The following is a 17,865-nucleotide window of genomic DNA, read 5'->3' on the forward strand; positions in this document are numbered from 1 at the left end:
GAAAGAGGACTGTAAAAATCAGTGCCTCGCCAAACCTATATAATATATACTCTGAATAACAATTAGAAATGGGCTAATCTTACTAAGGTCTGCAGGAACAAGTGAGACAGTCAGGGTCATCTCCTGTATCCAGCGATCCCAGTGGAATGTCCTCTATATTGGTGAGACCCGACACCAATTGGACTTTCACTCTGTTCACCACAGAAGTCCCAGCGGCTACCCACTTCATTTCGACCTCCCATTCCCATTCAAACACAACTTTCCATGGCCTCTCAGGTTGGAGGAGCAACAGCAACTTGGAAGGTCACCAATGAAGCAATTGAAGATGGTTGGGTCTTGTGCAATTTGGGTAGCGAAGTAGATTTCCTTTGATCTACAAAATCCTCCTTAGTGCAAAATGCGACTCCAACCATTGGAGTTTGTGTTTGTAATCCTTGTTGCATACTGACTTCATGTATTCCTTGATGTCAAGCTCACTTCCCCTCTGAAAGTCAACTCTTTGTCAACTCAGTGATGAGGTTTGGAGCCATCAGAATCAGGTTTAATATCACCAGCATATGTAGTGAAATTTTTTAACTTTGCGGCAGCAGTATAATACATGATAATAGAAAAAAAATGGTGAATTACAGTAAGTATACTGTGTGTGTGTGTGTGTGTGTATATATATAAAATCTACTTAAATATATATATATATATCATGTGTGTGTGTGTTTGTGTGTGTGTGTTCATGGGTTCAATGTCCTTTCAGAAATCCGATGGCAGAGGGGAAGAAGCTGTTCCTGAATTACTGAATGTGTGCCTTTAGGCTTCCGTACCCACTTCTTGATGGTAACAATGAAAAAAGGGCTTGCCCTGGGTGCTGGGGTCCTTAACCCTTACATACTGTTCAAGTCAAATTTGACTTGTTTTGACATTTGACAGCAGTAAAAAACACCCTAAGTGCCATTTTTTAGCCGAGATTTGATGACTTTTCCTAAAGTAACCCAAAATGCGCAAAAGTGAAATTATTTTAAAAATTTATACTTTTGTATAGGTGCTACAAATTTTTGTACATTAAGGCTGTTCTGGGTCAAATTTGACCCGTATCTATTGAAATGGATTTTAGATCTCCGAAACATTAGTTAAGGATTAATGTACATTGAGGCTATGGTTCTGTGGCTTAAAATTTGGTATGAACACTTGTTATGAGGGGATTCTTGGCTGGGTCAAAACTGACCCAGACCATACTGTGAAGGTATAGAATATGAACAGATTGCCTGGGCTGATGATGGTCACCAGCTTTCTAAGGCACCACTCCTTGAAGATGTATTAGATACTATGGAGGCTAGTGCCCATGATTTGGTCCAAAATGGAGAAACTGTGAACAGGTCACTGTTGATTAAGAATTACTTGTTATCACCATTGATAATGATACGCGTCACTTCACTGCCAGTTGAGAAGTGTGATTAGGCCTGTTTTTTGTGGACATGACAAACAAAATGGCAGTGTTGTCAAATAGAGGGCTATGGGTAACCCTAGGTAATTTCGAAAGGAAATACGTGTTCGGCACGGCATTGTGGACTGAAGGGGCTGTATTGTGCTGTAGGTTTTCTGTTTCTATGTACTCGAACAGCTGAGGTTAGTAACCTCAGCTCATTACATCACATGACACAGCACATTACATCACATGACACAGCACATTACATCACATGACACAGCACATTACATCACATGACACAGCACATCACATGTACTGGTGGAAGCTTCATGGTAGGCAATTACAAGTCTCTAGCACTGTGACTATTTATTAGAATTAGGTGGTACACTGATTATCACAAGCCTGGCGAAGGTTCCATGCATATTAGTTGTATCTGCATACTTAATGAATTCATGAAAAAATTCTGGAGCATGACTTGCTTGAGTAGATGCTCCAGAGCAAGGGTTCCCAAACTTTTTAATGTCATGGACACCTACCATTAACCAAGGGGTCTTCGCATCTGTGGTGAACTACATATACCTGTCTGGACACGCCCCCTGCTGAATGCTCCTGTGGCTCCTCCCACAGACCCCGGTATAAAGGAGATTGAGGCCTGAGCCCGGCCTCTCAGTCTCCAGGATGTAGTATGGTGGTCAACCACTGCTTGTTCCTTCTTCCAGTCAATAAAAGCCGATATCTCGCCTTTACGTCTCAGAGAGAGTTATTGATGGTGCGTCAGCACCCCAGGATGGGAGCCCTCAGTCTTAGAGGAAAGTTACTGATTTGTCTGTAACGTGAGTTAATATCATTTCAGAGCAACCAATAGGGAGTTCAAAACTAACATTCAAAAGTAGAGTTTTATGCAGGGAGAAGAGGTGTGGGCCAATTTGAATAATGCTTTCCGATGGTTGCTATGGATATAATATGTTGAATGGCTTCATTCTTCAACAGTGTGCTATTGATCTGGTGACTTTTGTGTTAGTTTCCTGCCAGTTTCATATCATTTTATTTACAGTTGCTGCTGTTACTTAAACACCTGTTTAAAGTTAGATCATGAGTGACTCTTGTAAGGACTAGCTCTGAATGTGCCTGAGCATGGAAGATTAAAGTGTAAATAAATTGAGCTGAAAAAATAAGTTGAAGTGGCCTTTGGGGAGAAAAGGAATGCTACCCTAATATTAATAAATCAAAGAAAAACAAGCAGATTAGAGAATCAGTGGACGTTGTGTACTTGGATTTTCAGATGGCCTTTGACTAAGAGGTACACTTGAGGCTGCTTGGTAACTTAAGGGCCCATGGTATTACAGGAAAGATACTAGCATAGATAGAGCATTGACAGGAGGCAAAGAGTAAGAATAAAGGGGGCCTTTTCTGATTGGCAGCTGGTAACTAATGATGTTCCACAGGGATCTGTACTGGGACTGCTTCTTTTCAAGTTGTATTTCAATTATTTTGATGGTGGAATTGATGCTTGTAGCTAGACTTGGGGACGATATGAAGCTAGGTGGTGGGGCAGGTGGTGTTGAGAAAGCAGGGAGGCTGCAGAAGGACTTGGACAGAGGAGAAAAATGGGCAAAGGGGTGGCAGATGGAATACAGTGTATGGTCATGCACTTTAAGAGAAGGAATAGAAGTGAAGACTATTTTCTAAACAGGGAAAAAATTCAGAAATCTGAGGGGTGAAGGGACTTGAGAGTCCTCGTGCAGGGGTACCTAAAGGTTGACTTGCAGGTAGAGTTACTGGTGAGAAAGGCAAATGCAGTGTTAGCATTCATTTCAAGAGAACTAGAGTACAAGAGCAAGGATGTAATATTGAGGCATTGGTGAAGCCTCACTTGGAGTATTGTGAGCAGTTCTGGGCCTCTTAGAAAAATGTGCTCACCTTGAAGAGGGTTTAGAGGCAATATATGAGAACGATTCCAGGATGAGAAGCTTATCATATGTGGAGCGGTTGATGACTCTGGGCCTTTACTTAATGGAAGTTAGAAGAATGTGGGGTATCTCATTGAAACCTATCGAAAGTTGAAAGGCCTAGAGAGAGTAGATGTGGAGAAGATACTTCTTGTGTGGGGGAGTCTAGAATAAGAGAGCACAACCTCAGAATAAATGGCCATCCATTTTGAATGGAGACGAGGATGAATTTTGTTAGCCAGAGGGTGGTGAATCTGTGGAACTCATTGTCACAGGTGACTGTGGGGTCTAGTCATTGGGTGTATTTAAGGCAGAGGGTGATAAATTCTTGATAAACCATGGCATGAAAGGGGAATGGCATTGAGAGGGAAATGGATCAGCCACGGAGTAAACTCAATGGTCTGAATGGCCTAATTCCGCTCCTATATTTCACGGTTTGCCAGCCAGGCATTTGCACCGGACTTCAAGACGAGTGGTCCCGGGTTTGAATCTGGCTGGCTCATTGTACACTTCTGATCCCTGCTGGGTTGAGCATCAAGCTAGCAACTCAGACAGAGAAACAGACAAAAGCACTGATGAAGTGGCAAGGTTGCCACCCGATGTGCCACAAGGCATGGAAAGGTGCAAAAATCAATGAATAAATAATGAAAAAATGTATTGCTTCAGATTCTGGTTATTTTCAAACCACAGACAGTCATACTGGTGAGTTCCATGGCATTGTCAGATTACTAAGTGAACATGCTTTTATTTAATCAGTGATCTAAATCTATTGCTTTAATTAGTCCATTGTTCATGTGGTTTCTCCATAACCTGTGCAGAAAGGTTTGCAAAGTATGTTCCAATACTGCTTTAAAATTCAACACATACCAAATATGTGTAACATAAACACTGCTAGAGAGTTATTTGAATGTTATTTTAAGAGGCGGGGATCAGACATCATCCCATTAAAAACACTTGAGGTATTTAACATTCCAGAAGGGTTTTTTCTTATATTGTACACCTTGAAAAGGTACCTGAACATTATAAACCTTTCTCCTTAAAGGCTGTGATGCATGAAATTACAAACTTTATTCAAGTTAATTACAGTCAAGGAATTAATTTTTGAAAATGAGCAAATTACCCTAATAAAGTCTTATAAGAATAGTATGGAGTCGATTCAATTGACTTCATTGGAACCAAGTCTGAGGAAGGTGAATACAATCAGTGAGTGACGCTCCCACGCACTTAGCATTTGCACCCATAGATTGATTTCTCCCCCAGTATTAGTCTTTTTCAGCTTTTTTATTTTTATGTGCAAAGCCCCATTTTTGTGAGTGTGCATCTATGTGTTTGGTTTATTTTAAAGATTAATTTATTAAATCTTCAGCAAAACTTAAATTGTGCCCAGACCTCTGCAGTGCCCACTAGTCACTGATGGCCTCATTAGCATGACAAGTCCACTGTATTTTATCCTCTCTCTGACACCCTTGTTCTTTCTGGAGTTAGCAATCTGGAATTACATCCTCAATATCTTCTTGGCAATACTAAGATTTCTTCCTGCCATGCAGGCAACCTTCAGTGCACATGATATATTTATATCCATCGTTGTCAAACAGAACAAGGAAATAAATTAGAAAAAAAAATCCAGCTGTGACAGATGATTCAAAACTCTTCTGACAGCACAGCCTATAGATGTACTTGAAACGAAACTCCTTCAGGGTCTGATTGTAATCATTGTGCAGCTGTCCCAAGTTGAAGGGAACCTGAGAAAGGCAAAGAAAAAAAATCCAACAAGATCACATCACTGGAACGGGATTAAGCTTGGAACTAAATATTCTATTTGGCTTTCTTTATTTGTGTGGAAAAAAAACAATTTTCATATTTGCAGTGTAGGATTGACATGATAGTTTGTGATCTATCAAATGATTAGCTTGCATTTGTACACCAGTATCATAATGTCTTCTTCTGGGACCCTGAAAAGGAGCCAAATGTTAATCAGATTTGTGCTACAGGGCAGGAATTTCATCCCGAAAGGTATTTCTGTTATTTTCTTTTATTTGATTCAATTTACAGAAATTTAAAGCATTAACAATTCCTTAATGAGGACTGATTTACATTGAGACTATTCAGCAATATCAGAATTTGGTATTGTAATATTTTCTATTATTAGGTAATAAAAGTGAATATTAAAAACCTGTTTTTTGTTCATTTTCCTGTGACTCAGTTGCGATGGTGCAAATTGCTGGCCAAGTTCACTATCCAGAGAGCTCAGAATTATCTTATTGAGATAGCACATCAGTGTAGTGGTTAGCACATGGCTTTGTCGTTGCATGCAACCCGGCATTCAATTCCCACCACTGCTTGTAAGGAATTTGTATGTTCTCCCTGTGACGGCTTGGGTTTCCTCCAGGTGCTCCAGTTTCCTCCCACAATCCAAAGACGTATTAGTTGGTAGGTTAATTGGTCATTGTAAATTGCCCCGAGATTAGGCAGGGGTTAAATTGGGGTTTACTGGACGGCATGGCTTGAAGGGTGAAGGGCTTATTCCACATTATATCTCAATATGACTGGTCTCCAACACTCTCTCTTGGGCCATTTCAGTCCTCCTTCCCATACCCACACTGATCTGGTCTGTCTCAGCTTCCTCCACTGCCTCGGTGAGGTTAAATACAAACCGGAAAAGCAGAAAGTCACTTGAGCAATTCAGAATTCAGAACCGTTTACTAGTATCATCATGAAATTTGTTGTTCTGTGGCAGCACAGAATGCAAGACATAAAAATATGACCCAAACATTGAACATGAAAACAACTCACACAAGATGTTGGAGGAACTCAGCAGGTCAGGTAGCATCTATGGAAATGAATAAACAGTCAACTTTTCTGGCCAAGACCCTTCTTCAGGACTGGAAAGGAAGGGGAAGATGCTAAAGTTAAAGGTGGGGGAAGAGGAAGGAGGATAGCTGGAAGGTGATAAGTGAAGCTAGGTCATTAGGAAAGATAAAGGGTAGGAGAGGAAGGAATCTGATAGGAGAGGAGAGTGGATCATTGGAGAAAGGGAAGGAGGAGGGGACCCAGGGGGAGGTAATAGGCAGGTGAGAAGAAGAATGAGGCACAAGTGGGGAATAGAAAAGAGGGGAGGGAAAGAATTTTTTTTCTCTACTGCCATTAGGTTGGAGGCTACCCATACAGAAAATGTTTTGCTTCTCCACACTTCTTGCCACAAAAGGTGGCCATGGCCCAGCATGACAGAACAGGAATGGGAATAGGAATTAAAATGTTTGGCCACAGGGATGTTCCGCTTTCGGCGGACGGAGCGGAGGTACCTGGTGAAGCGGTCCCCAATTTAAATCATATTTATAATGAACCTTATATTTTAAACGTCAGATTAGCCTGTGTCCCTTTCCCACTCCTACCATCCACCCAGATTCTGTCTCCCACGGTTTACCGTTTCCCCCCAGTGGGTTTCTTCTGTTCATAACTCCTCTCCTCACCTGGGTCCATCAATTACCCTCTTCTGTCTCACCCCTCCCCTACACTCCTTCATAATGCCCACCTTTCCACTCCTCCAATCCCTCTCCCCACCAGTCTTGGTTCTGGATCTTGACTGAAATATCCTTTTTGCTGCTGCAGATGCAGCCTGGCCCTTTGAGTTCATACAGCAATTGAACTTGTGCTACAGATCCCACCATATCGCTATCTGTCTCTATAGATGAGGCACACAAGGCTTGGAATAGTTTCCATTGTGCTTGACTAAGGAATAAGCTATTACGTTTCTCTATTCTTGCAACACAACGATTTGCACCATTAGCTGTGGATGGTGATAAGAAATTTAAAGCAATTAAAATGATGGGCCCCAGAAAATATAAAGCACATCAAGAAAGCTAAAATCAGCACAGGTCTGCTCATGAAATTATAATGTTGTTGATTGGTGTGTCGTTTCTATTCAAAGCATCAGCAACCAGCAAACAATACCCTCCATACTCGAACACTGAGAGAAAAGGATCTATTATAAGAAGGATTTTCTCTTATCAAGTACAAAACTTTGTTTGCGCTAGCTGGGCCCTGGGAATATTCTGACTCTTGGTTCTTTAACAGCTTGTTGTCGCATTCAATTTGGAATGTAGGATCAGACAGCGCAGAGATTTAATTTTGTTTTCTTTCCATTAGGTTCACATTGGAATTAACTGCCTGAGTACAGACTTCTCCACACAGAAGGGAGTCAAAGGTCTACCCTTGAATCTCCAGATAGACACATATGACTATGAAAGCAAATCGGACAAGCCTATTCACCGGGCCATCTGCCAGATTAAGATATTTGTGGACAAGGTAGAGTTTCAACTGCATTCTCATGTCTTAAAATCAGCCGTTTTTGATACCTGGAGATTATTGACTATTGAATACGTATATTTTTAAAATATAAATCAAAGTACAGAAACTTAGTGGGTAAATGATCTCACAAAGTAAAATCAGAATAAACTGATATACAGTAATTGTTTGGTCTCACTCCCACTGAACCAAAACCCACAAGTGTGCACAGAGCTTTGATTATCACAGAATTGGATTTCTAAGGATCATGCAGAAAATGGAAATGACACATTGACACAGTGAAATGTCGTCTTTATCACATCTGAGGTTCAAGTTCACATTCTTTTAAAATTGGATCAGATTTTTTTTTAGTGAAACGGAGCAGCTTACAATGTACTGCAGACACTGTGTGACAGTGATACTATGGATTCTGTGAGTTTGTTCCCTGAGCAAACAGCCCAAGCCATCCGACAGATTTCTTCATCACTAGATTTGACCAAGAAGCATCAAGACCTCACTTGATTAAAAGTTGGTTAAATATTTTTGAGCATAGGAACTGGTCAACTAATTTCCAAATTTTTGACGAACTATCTGTTTAGTTCTACTTAGTTCTGTTTAATTCTACTTAGAATTTATATTCTACAGATTATGTGTAAGGGGCTTATTTCCAAAACAAAAAAAAACCAAATGTTTAATGATGGGTATGTGTCTCATTAGTATATTGGGAGAACACGAGATCTCCCACCTTGCCCTCCCCTTTTTAAAGCCCTTATTGATGCCATAGATAACATTTTTTCATTGTTGAAATGAGGCACCAGAAATAAGTGCAAATAACGTGCCTACAGTGAAAACAGTCTTAGCGATAGGATAGGTGTTGCACAATTAAAATGCCAAAATTTCCAGAATTGTTTCCTGAGCAGCTTGGATGAATGCAATTGTGGAATGCACCCTGACTTGAGTATTTACAGTTGAGTAATTGGATTGTGTCAATCCTTTGAGACTTTTTAATGCATCAGAAGTGATAAAAATGTTCAGGAGAAAATGGTGGAATAGAATATGCAGGTGTCTCTCCATTTCTGTTTGATTTATCTGTGGGCAAGTCCAAAATTATAGCATGGACTTCCGTTTAGTATTCAAAGTAAATTTCCAGCTACTGAGCCTTTCAGGTCATGCAGAGAAGATAACCCTGTAGACAATTTATAAATGTGAAGCATTTGATTTATAAGAGCTTGAAATATATCTATTCCCAATGGATATTAACCATAGGCAATTGATGCCCAGGGAGTGGCAATTTGGCATCTGCAGATTTTCTCATATTCTAATCTTGACACAAACAAGGGAAACTGTGCAGATGCTGGAAACACAAGCAACACACACAAAATACGCCGGAGGAACTCAGCAGGCCAGGTAGCATCTATAGAAGAATATACAGTTGACATTTTGGGCCGAGACCCTTCGGCAAGACTGGATAAAAAACGATGAGGAGTAGATTTAAAATGTGGGGGAGGGGAGAGAAAAACACAAGGTGATAGGCGAAATTGGGAGGGGGAGGGATGAAGTAAAGAGCTGGGAGGTTGATTGGTGAAAGAGATATAGGGCTGGAGAAGCGGAGTCTGATAGGAGAGAACAGAAGGCCATGGAAGAAAGAAAAGGGGGTAGGAGCAACAGAGGGAGGCAATGGGAGGGCAAGGAGATAAGGTGAGAGAGGAAAAAGGGGATGGGGATTGGCGAAGGAGAGTCATTACCGGAAGCTGAAGAAATAGATGTTCATGCCATCAGGTTGGAGGCTACCCAGGTGGAATATAAGGTGTTGTTCCTCCAACCTGAGTGTGGCTTCTTCACAACAGTAATCTTGACGGTTGGCTTTAACGAAGCTGATAAAAGTGAATATTAGGATGGATTGGACACACATGAAACAATTACAGCCAATGATTTTTAAAAAAAGCTAACCTTTGTTTAACGTGAAAATATTCCCAAATTAACTATAGGTCATAAACACAAGACAGTTTGCAGCTGCTGGAAAGCCAAAGCAATACACAACAAATGTTGGAGGCACTCCGCAGGTTGGAAAGCATCTATGGAAATGAGTTGACAGCTGATGTTCCAGGCTGAGACCCTTCTTCAGGATTAAGAAGGAAGGGGCAGGATGCCGGAATGAAAAGGTGGGGGAAGGGAAGGAGGCTAGGGGAAGTCAGGTGGGTGAAAAAGGTCAAGGGCTGGAGAAGAAGGAACTCAATAGGAGAGGAGAGTGGACCATAGGAAAAAGGGAAGGTGGAGGGGATCTGGGGGAAGTAATAGGCAAACGAGAAGAGGTAAAATTTCTGAGAGGGGGAATAGAGGAAGGCAGGTGGGGAATTTGTTTTCTGGAAGGAGAAGCTGATATTTATGGCATTAGGTTGGAGACTACCCAGATGGAATATAAGGAGTTGCTTCTCCACTCTGAACGTGGTCTCATCTTGGCACAAGAGGAGGCCTTGGACCGACGTGTCAGAGTGGGAATAGAATTCGGATTCAAAAGGTTTGGTCACCAGGAAGAGCCACTTCTGACGGAATGTGTGGAGGTGCTCAACATAAACATTGTCTGCAGCTATTGACAACACCTGGACAAAACAAAACATAAAAATGTCTGATTAGGTTAACATGCAGACAGTTCACTTGACCTGAGCATCGGTCCGTGTTCAACCAGGGTATTATGCTGACTCAATTGCAAATTCATTTCAATTAAAAGCTTGTAGTATTTTACAACCCTGGGAGGAAAATACCAGTGGTTGACCACATTTACTGTAGAAAATTTCCACTGTTTGAATAATTAGTGTAAGAGAAACCTTGAGTATTTATTAAGATCTCTGGTGTGAGCTGAGTTTTGTTTGTTCATTTTGAATAATGATAGGAAAGGAAAAGAGATAGGATCTCTTTTAAAAACCAAGCTGGAATTAATGAAAGACATGTAATAAACACCTGAGAGTTCGAGCAACACAAAATAACTGATGAAACTGAAATGGAATGTGCCTATGAAAGGGAGTATGGGTGAGAAAGAACTCACTGCAGTTTAACTGATACCCAAATACGGCAAAGTGAAGTTTTGTTGATGTTGTGGTATGATATCTGATCCTATTCTCCACCCTTATATTTTTATAAGCCATGAAAATACATAGTTTTGTATCTAACAAATGTTGTGATGGCTTGTTTCCCAGCTAAACATTCCGCACAGATGCAGAAGAAAGATGCAACTGGATTAAACAGCTTTCAGCACCACTTTACTTTTTAGTCAGATTGAAGTCGTCAATAAGCAAATGTCTGAAATAAAGCGTGTACAGGGATCAAGTAACACAAAATCATCAAAAAGTTATCACTTAGAACTAGTAGGAAGAATTTGAGGTAGCAATGTGAACTCAACACACAAAATGCTGGAGGAATACAGCAGGCCAGGCAGCATCTATGGAGATGAATAAACTGTTGACATTTTGGGCCGAGACCCTTCAACAGGACTGAGAAGAAAGGGGCAAGCCGCTGGAATAAAAAGGTGGGGTGAGATGAAGGAGGCAAGCTGGAAGGTGAAGCCAGGTGGGTGGAAAAGGTCAGGAGCTGGGGAAGAAGGAATCTGATGAGAGAGGAGAGTGGACCTTTGGAGAAAGGGAAGGAGGACAAGATCTAGGGGGAAGTTACAGGCTGGTGAGAAGGGGTAAAAGGCCAGAGTAGGGAATAGAGGAAGGGAGAGTTATTTTAACCTGAAGGAAAAATTAATATTCAAGTGCACTCAGGTTGGAGTGCACCCAGATGGAATATAAGGTGTTACTCTATTCTGAGGCTGGCCTCATGTTGGCACAAGAGGTGGCTTCGGACTGACATGTCTGAATGGGATTGGGGATCAGAATTAAAAGCTTTGGCCACCAGGAAGTTTTGCCAGTGGTGGATGGAACTTGATGAGCTGGTCCCCCAACCTACAATGGGTGTCACCAGTGGCCATTCATTTTCATAGATGCTTCTTGACCTGCAGATCTCCTCCAGCATTTGATGTGCATTTCTCTGGATTTCCAGCATCTGCAGGCTTTTTTGTGCAAAGGACATTATGTAGTTTATAGCAGAGGTTCCGAACTTGTGGTCTACAGACCTCTTGCTTAATGGCATCGGTCCATGACATAGAAAAGGTTGGGAGCCCCCAATTTAAATGATTTGAAGGAACAGTGAAGTCTGGGGATGCAAAAGTTCTTTGAAGATGGAATTAAAGTTGAGACTATTGATGTAAGGTGTATGGGATTTTTAACTTTGCTGGTAGTGGAACAGAGAGCGGAGGTAAAGTATTTCTTTAACTTCTAAAACATGAGTTAATCTGGGATAAAGTATTGTGTTCAGTTTTGGGCCCTTCACTTGAATGATGATAAAACATTGGAAGAAATTTTCCATGGATTTATTAGAATCCAACTCGGAATGAGGGTCCACGGAGGGAATCAAGAACCAGAGATTGTTCCTCTTAGAGCAGAAAGATTCAACTGGATCACCATTACAAAAGATTTTGATAGAACAGATACGAAAAGAACCATTGTCATTGTTGTGTGCCGTCACTAAAAGAGTGTTTCCAGTGATAAACGAGACTGAATGATTTCAGCTCTGATGCCATGCTCTTTAGCCCATATACAGATAGGAGGAGGACAGCCAGATGATCAGATTCCCCGAAATATGGTCTAGAGATGGAACAGTAGGCATTCTTGATTGTAGTGTAACAATGCTCAAGTGGGTTGGTCCCCCTGGTGCTGCAGGTGATTTGCTGATGATAATTGGGCAGAGACTTATACCCAGAGAATACCCAGAGCCTGGACTGACACTTTACTGCCCTACTGTCCTGTTTATTATTTATTGTAATGCCTGCACTGTTTTGTGCACTTTACGCAGTCCTGGGTAGGTCTGTAGTCCAGTGTAGTTTTTTTTTCTGTGTTGTTTTTTACGTAGTTCAGTCTAGTTTTTCTACTGTGTCATGTAACACCATGGTCCTGAAAAAACGTTGTCTCATTTTGACTGTGTACTGTACAGCAGTTATGGTCAAAATGACAATAACAGTGACTTGACTTGACGTCTATAAGCTGGCGTGAGTGATGTATCTGGCAAGCATGTGAAAGCTATCAGGATAGGCTGTCATGTACTACTGTGAATGCCTGCAAGAAAATGAATCTCAGGGTACTGTGTGTGTGTACGTACTTTAATAACTGATTCAGTTTGAACTTTGACCTTTGATAATCACTAGGTTAGATTATTAGCAAATGAACTATGGACAACAATTGGCTTTTTGTTTCACCATGACACGTTATGGTGATCCAGATTGCACTCTCTGAGGGGTACTGGATGCAGATGTAGTGTTAATGTTCAAAAGAAAACTGGCTAAATACTTGAAGGGAGAGAAATAACAAATCACAATGCTACAGGGACAGAACAAGAGATGGGGGAATCATTAAATGTTACCAAACATCTGGCACAGACAGGATAAGTCAATTGAACTACAATGATATACCAATCTATGATGTGTAATCAGTGGTAAATAACCTGCACCCTTACAGCATAATAAAGTCAGAACTGATCTGTAATGAATATTTTGGAATTTTGTACAAGGAAAGGGTATGTCATTTTGTTGTACTCATTCATCTGGAATTCTCATTACGGATAATCATTCTAAACTGTTTATGCATCCTTTGTGACAGGGCGCTGAGAGAAAAATGAGAGATGAAGAACGCAAACAATCTAAAAGAAAAAGCAAGTATCCAGACTCCACCACGGACGGTGAGCAAGATAATGATTGGGATTTGAGCGTTTGCTTTCAGCCTTCTCTGAGATCCATCAGGGTGCAGTGTCTGGCTAAGCAAATGTGTGGCTGTAATGCTGGGTTAACACGTGCAGCTCTGGAATGGGAAGGGATGAGGAGGGGGGTGGTGAATTTACAAAGTTCCAATCTTATAGAGAAGGGTGTATCTTTTGACATGAGGGGTTTAGACAGGGTAGATGCAAGCAGGCCCCACTGGGGTTGGGTGGGACTACAACTAGAGGTCATGGATTAAGGATGAATGGTGAAAAGTTTAAGGGGAACAAGAGAGGAAACTGCTTCAGTCAGAGGGCTGTGACAGTGTGAAATGAGCTGCCAGCACAACTGGTGCATAAGAGTTTGATTTCAACATTTAAGAGAAGTTTGGACAGATACATGGATGGTAGGGGTATGGTGGCCTATGGTCCCGGTACAAGTTGATGGGAATGGGCAGTTTAAATGGTTTGGCATAGACTTCGTGGACCGAATGGCCTGTTTCTGTGCTGTACTTTTCTATGCTTCTAGCATGGTTCTTCTCCAGGGTCATAAATGTGCGTCCGATATTGCAGGTATTGAAACAAAACCAAGTGAAGTGAAGCTTTAACTCCCACAAGCCAAAGCGAACATCTGGTGGACCTTTAATCAAGTCACTGCATAGCCATCTGGTGTTCAGCAGTTCACTACCCTCTCTCATTTCAGATTTTACTTCCCTTCTTCACCACCCTTCTGCTGCACCCAAAATTTTTCACATTTTTGTTTCTTAATGTTTATTTAGTTTGCAAGTGTACATTTGCTCTGGGGCTCTCCTTTGTCATTTCATCCCCCTCTTCATTATTTGCACATTCTTTTGTCCTTTATGTGTGTTTGTATTATCTCATTGATGACATTTAATTATTTTCAATTGCTTTGCACTTACCAAAATTCAGTTGACTTAATTCATTAACCAGCCTTGAGTAACTTGCTTCCCTTCTTCCTGCCTGCCAATTTTTTTTTGTCTTCCCATACAAAATTAACTCTAATGTTCTGCCTGATAAAGATTACACACCCAAAATATCACTACCTCTCCTCTCTCAAAACAATGCCGAATGGACAGCCTTCACCTTCCAGTATCTTCTGTCCTGTTTAAATGTTTGGTGTCTAACTCAGTGCAAGCACAAAGACACTGCCATCTAAAGTAAAATTCACAGACACTTGGGATTCTTCAGAGGGTTGAATCGGTTTGGGAAAGGATGACGTTATAAATTGAGTTAGCAAAAGAGGCTAGAATGGAAAGAACTTAAAAGAAAGTACTCACAAATATTCGCAGAGCGGTGGGGGAGAAGCTGAAAGAAGTTGAAGAGCCAAAAGGGAGCCTTTAATCCAAGAATCATCCTCTTATGCTTGAATGAGTTTTTCACTTGCCATCCGGGCAAATTAGTGAACTGGCTGGAGTGCAGAGATCCAGTGATAGAAGAATGTTCGGGAATGGTCTTCAACAAACTTGGGCTGCGAGATCTGGGGAGATTGTACCTAACAAGAGATAAGGCCAGCAACTGTGCCTTGGAAGGAAAAAGTGGTTATATCCTCTGAGGTCATCTTTATTATTTTCATAAATAGACTTTATTGAAGATTGAAAATATACACAGAGGAAGAAATAGCACAAAAAAACTCTGCATTTGTGTTCAGTACATTCAATAGTGTAAAGTTTAAGGAGAAAACACAAACAATATTCGCACCATTGCCATTCACATGGTTCTTTGATGAAAACATTGTTCAAATGTTTTTTCCTACCCAACTATCCCTCTGTGGTGGCCTATATTGTGGCCCTTCCCCACAGAGCCTTAGCTTTGGTTACAGTGAGGATCAGTATGTCCATCCACACGTACTCCTGCAGCCTGGAGTCCGCCAGGCCGCAGTATTCTCCTTCTGGACTTCGGGCATAAGTTTCAGGCACACTGAGCTGATAACCATCTAACAATGCCTGACGTCTGTCTCAGTGGGCGCCCCCGCGTGCCCGTAGATCAGAGGTTCCTCTGTTATGCAGCTGCTGGTGATAAATCAGGATGCAGACCCTCACATCTATCTCCGTCTCCACACTCTCTTAGCAATTCTTCAAAGAGTCGGGTGACCATTTCTTTCCACAGCCATCCCAGTGACAACGGACGTTGGTGGTGATATGTCGTCTGTAGAGGAAGGCTTTATCCAGGAGGGCGTCTCTCACTGCCAATGTGAGGTCTTGATGCTTCTTGGTCAGATATAGTGATGAAGAGTCTGGTAAGATGGCTTGGGCCGTTTGCTCAGAGAACAACTCACACTGTCCCACAGTGTCTGCTGTACATTATACACGGATCACTATCTACTGGACTTGTGGTCAAAGCCTAATGGACTTGTGAATGAACTCTTCCCCAAAGGACAGCTAGTGTGGCAATACAGGAGTGTTGCAAGGTAAAAGGACTGGACCTTTCCTCTGTAATGCCAGGGACAGGTAGAACCTCAGTGTCCATGTACTTTGGGTCACACCAACTAGTGCAGCCAAACTTGAAGTTGGTCATCAGGATGAGGGCAGAATTGGGCACGTTTTCTCCCCATTCTCAGGGGACTTGTGAACCGTGACTCACTTCATGTCTAAATGCCATTGGGGGTTAGAGTTCAGCAGGTGCCAAGAGAGACTGCTGTTGCCAGAGAGAATGCCAAAGTCCCCGTTTTATGCTTGAGGAGCACTTCAACATCTCTGGTCCACAGCCAGTCCTGGTTAAGGGAAGTCCATCTTTCTTTCATTGCCTGCTTACACCCCTTTGGAACTTACACAATGGCTCCAAACTTTAAATCGCAGGCAAAGCCTATTAATGAAGTGGCCCGTCTCTCCATGGGAATGAGCTCAGGGAGTTGTCCTTTACTGAGATGCAAATTCCCCTCTATAAAAATTGAATCAGATCCTTGGGAGGTGTTTTGAAGTTGTGTGCCATGCAATTCGAAGATTAACAACAAGCCCTTTTCCTCCTAGAGTACTCCAACAAACCTGTGCTACCTGTTACTGAGTACTAAATCAAGGGGAATGTGCCTGTGTGGTTTGCTCATTCTGAATTCTTCACTTCTGCACTTCCTAAGATGATTAAACACTATTAACTGACCTTATCTCTGCTAGGTGGAATTTAAGCCAAGATGATTGCTTTTGGGATATGAACAGAATTTATTCTCGAGTGATAAACCATTGAGTGATTATATTCCTTCTCTTTTCCATTTCACAGCTGTGTCTAACAGAAGGATTCCACAGCCAGACCACAAAGCAAATGATATCACATATTTTAAAACCGTGACAGATGTAATTTCTTCTCCTGTATTATTCACCCCAGAAGTCCATTTCCTTTATTCACAGCGAACTGGATTGGTAAGTAAATGATAATGTGACCTATTGTTTAGATGTGACACCCATTGTAATTTTCCTTTCTTCCCACTTTTCCTTACTTTCGTTCTTGCTTGTCTAATGTCCCATTGTTCTCCTGAAGGAGCTGAAATAGTGGGGGCAAGTGAGCTAGTTCAGAATGGAATAGCCTCGTTCTTCTCTCACTGAAGCTTTCTGGTCTGATAATGCACAGTTCTACTGCCCGTTACACCGCTGGCGTTTTGGGCAGCGATGATGGTCCTCCATCTCTGACGGCGCACAGAGTTTCCTTCATCCTGTCAGTAGCTCCATTTAGAAGAATGAGGGAGGATCTCATTGTAACCTGTCGAATATTAAAAGGCCAAGATAGAGTGGATGTGGAGAAGATGGTTCCTGTGGTGGGGGAGTCTGGGTAGGACTAGAGGGCACAAGCTCAGAATGGAGGGACATCCATTTAGAACAGAAATGAGGAGGCATTTCTTCAGCCAGAGGGTGGTGAATATGTGGAATTTGTTGCCACAGACACCAAGTCATTGGGAATATTTAAAGTGGAGGTTGATAAGTTCATGATCAGTCAGGATGTCAAAGGTTATGGGGAGATGGGGCTGAAAAGGATAATAAATCAGCCATAATTGAATTTCTGAGCAGACTCGATGAGCTGAATGGCCTAATTATGGTCTTGTAATCTAAAAGTCATTCCCTCTCTCTAGGCTCTATAGTAATCAAAGATTTAGAGTATAATCTCTTTATAAAAGATTAAAATAAGTAGCTATATGCCAGAATGTCACAATGCACAGCATTGCTAGTGAGGCATAAAAGACTGCAAATGCCGGAATTATGGAACAAAATGGAAGCTGCTGGAGGAACTCAGTGGATCAGGCAGCATCTGCTCAGTTCCACCAGCAGTTTGCTTTTGGAGCTCCATGGATGACAGGGTGGAGATACATCTCTACCAAAGCAATTTACAGCATGGAGAGGCATCTCTCCCCTCCACTAGCCTGCAGGTCACCCTTGGGCAAGGTGTAGCACCAGCTTAGGCCCCCGATCAGGGTCACGTGAAGCCATG

General features: G+C 41.7%; 1 protein-coding gene across 1 annotated transcript in view; it reads left to right on the forward strand.

Annotated features, from left to right (window-relative positions):
* Positions 1 to 17,865, forward strand: part of LOC132383355 (grainyhead-like protein 3 homolog) — a 57,052-nt gene that overhangs the window by 23,108 nt on the left and 16,079 nt on the right. The window contains exons 8-10 of the mRNA XM_059954248.1: positions 7,513 to 7,671; positions 13,341 to 13,419; positions 16,666 to 16,805. Of these exons, the coding sequence (XP_059810231.1) occupies positions 7,513 to 7,671; positions 13,341 to 13,419; positions 16,666 to 16,805 (378 nt within the window). The remainder of the gene's footprint in view (positions 1 to 7,512; positions 7,672 to 13,340; positions 13,420 to 16,665; positions 16,806 to 17,865) is intronic.

This window comes from Hypanus sabinus, chromosome 30 (genome assembly GCF_030144855.1).
Source record: "Hypanus sabinus isolate sHypSab1 chromosome 30, sHypSab1.hap1, whole genome shotgun sequence".
NCBI lineage: Eukaryota > Metazoa > Chordata > Chondrichthyes > Myliobatiformes > Dasyatidae > Hypanus > Hypanus sabinus.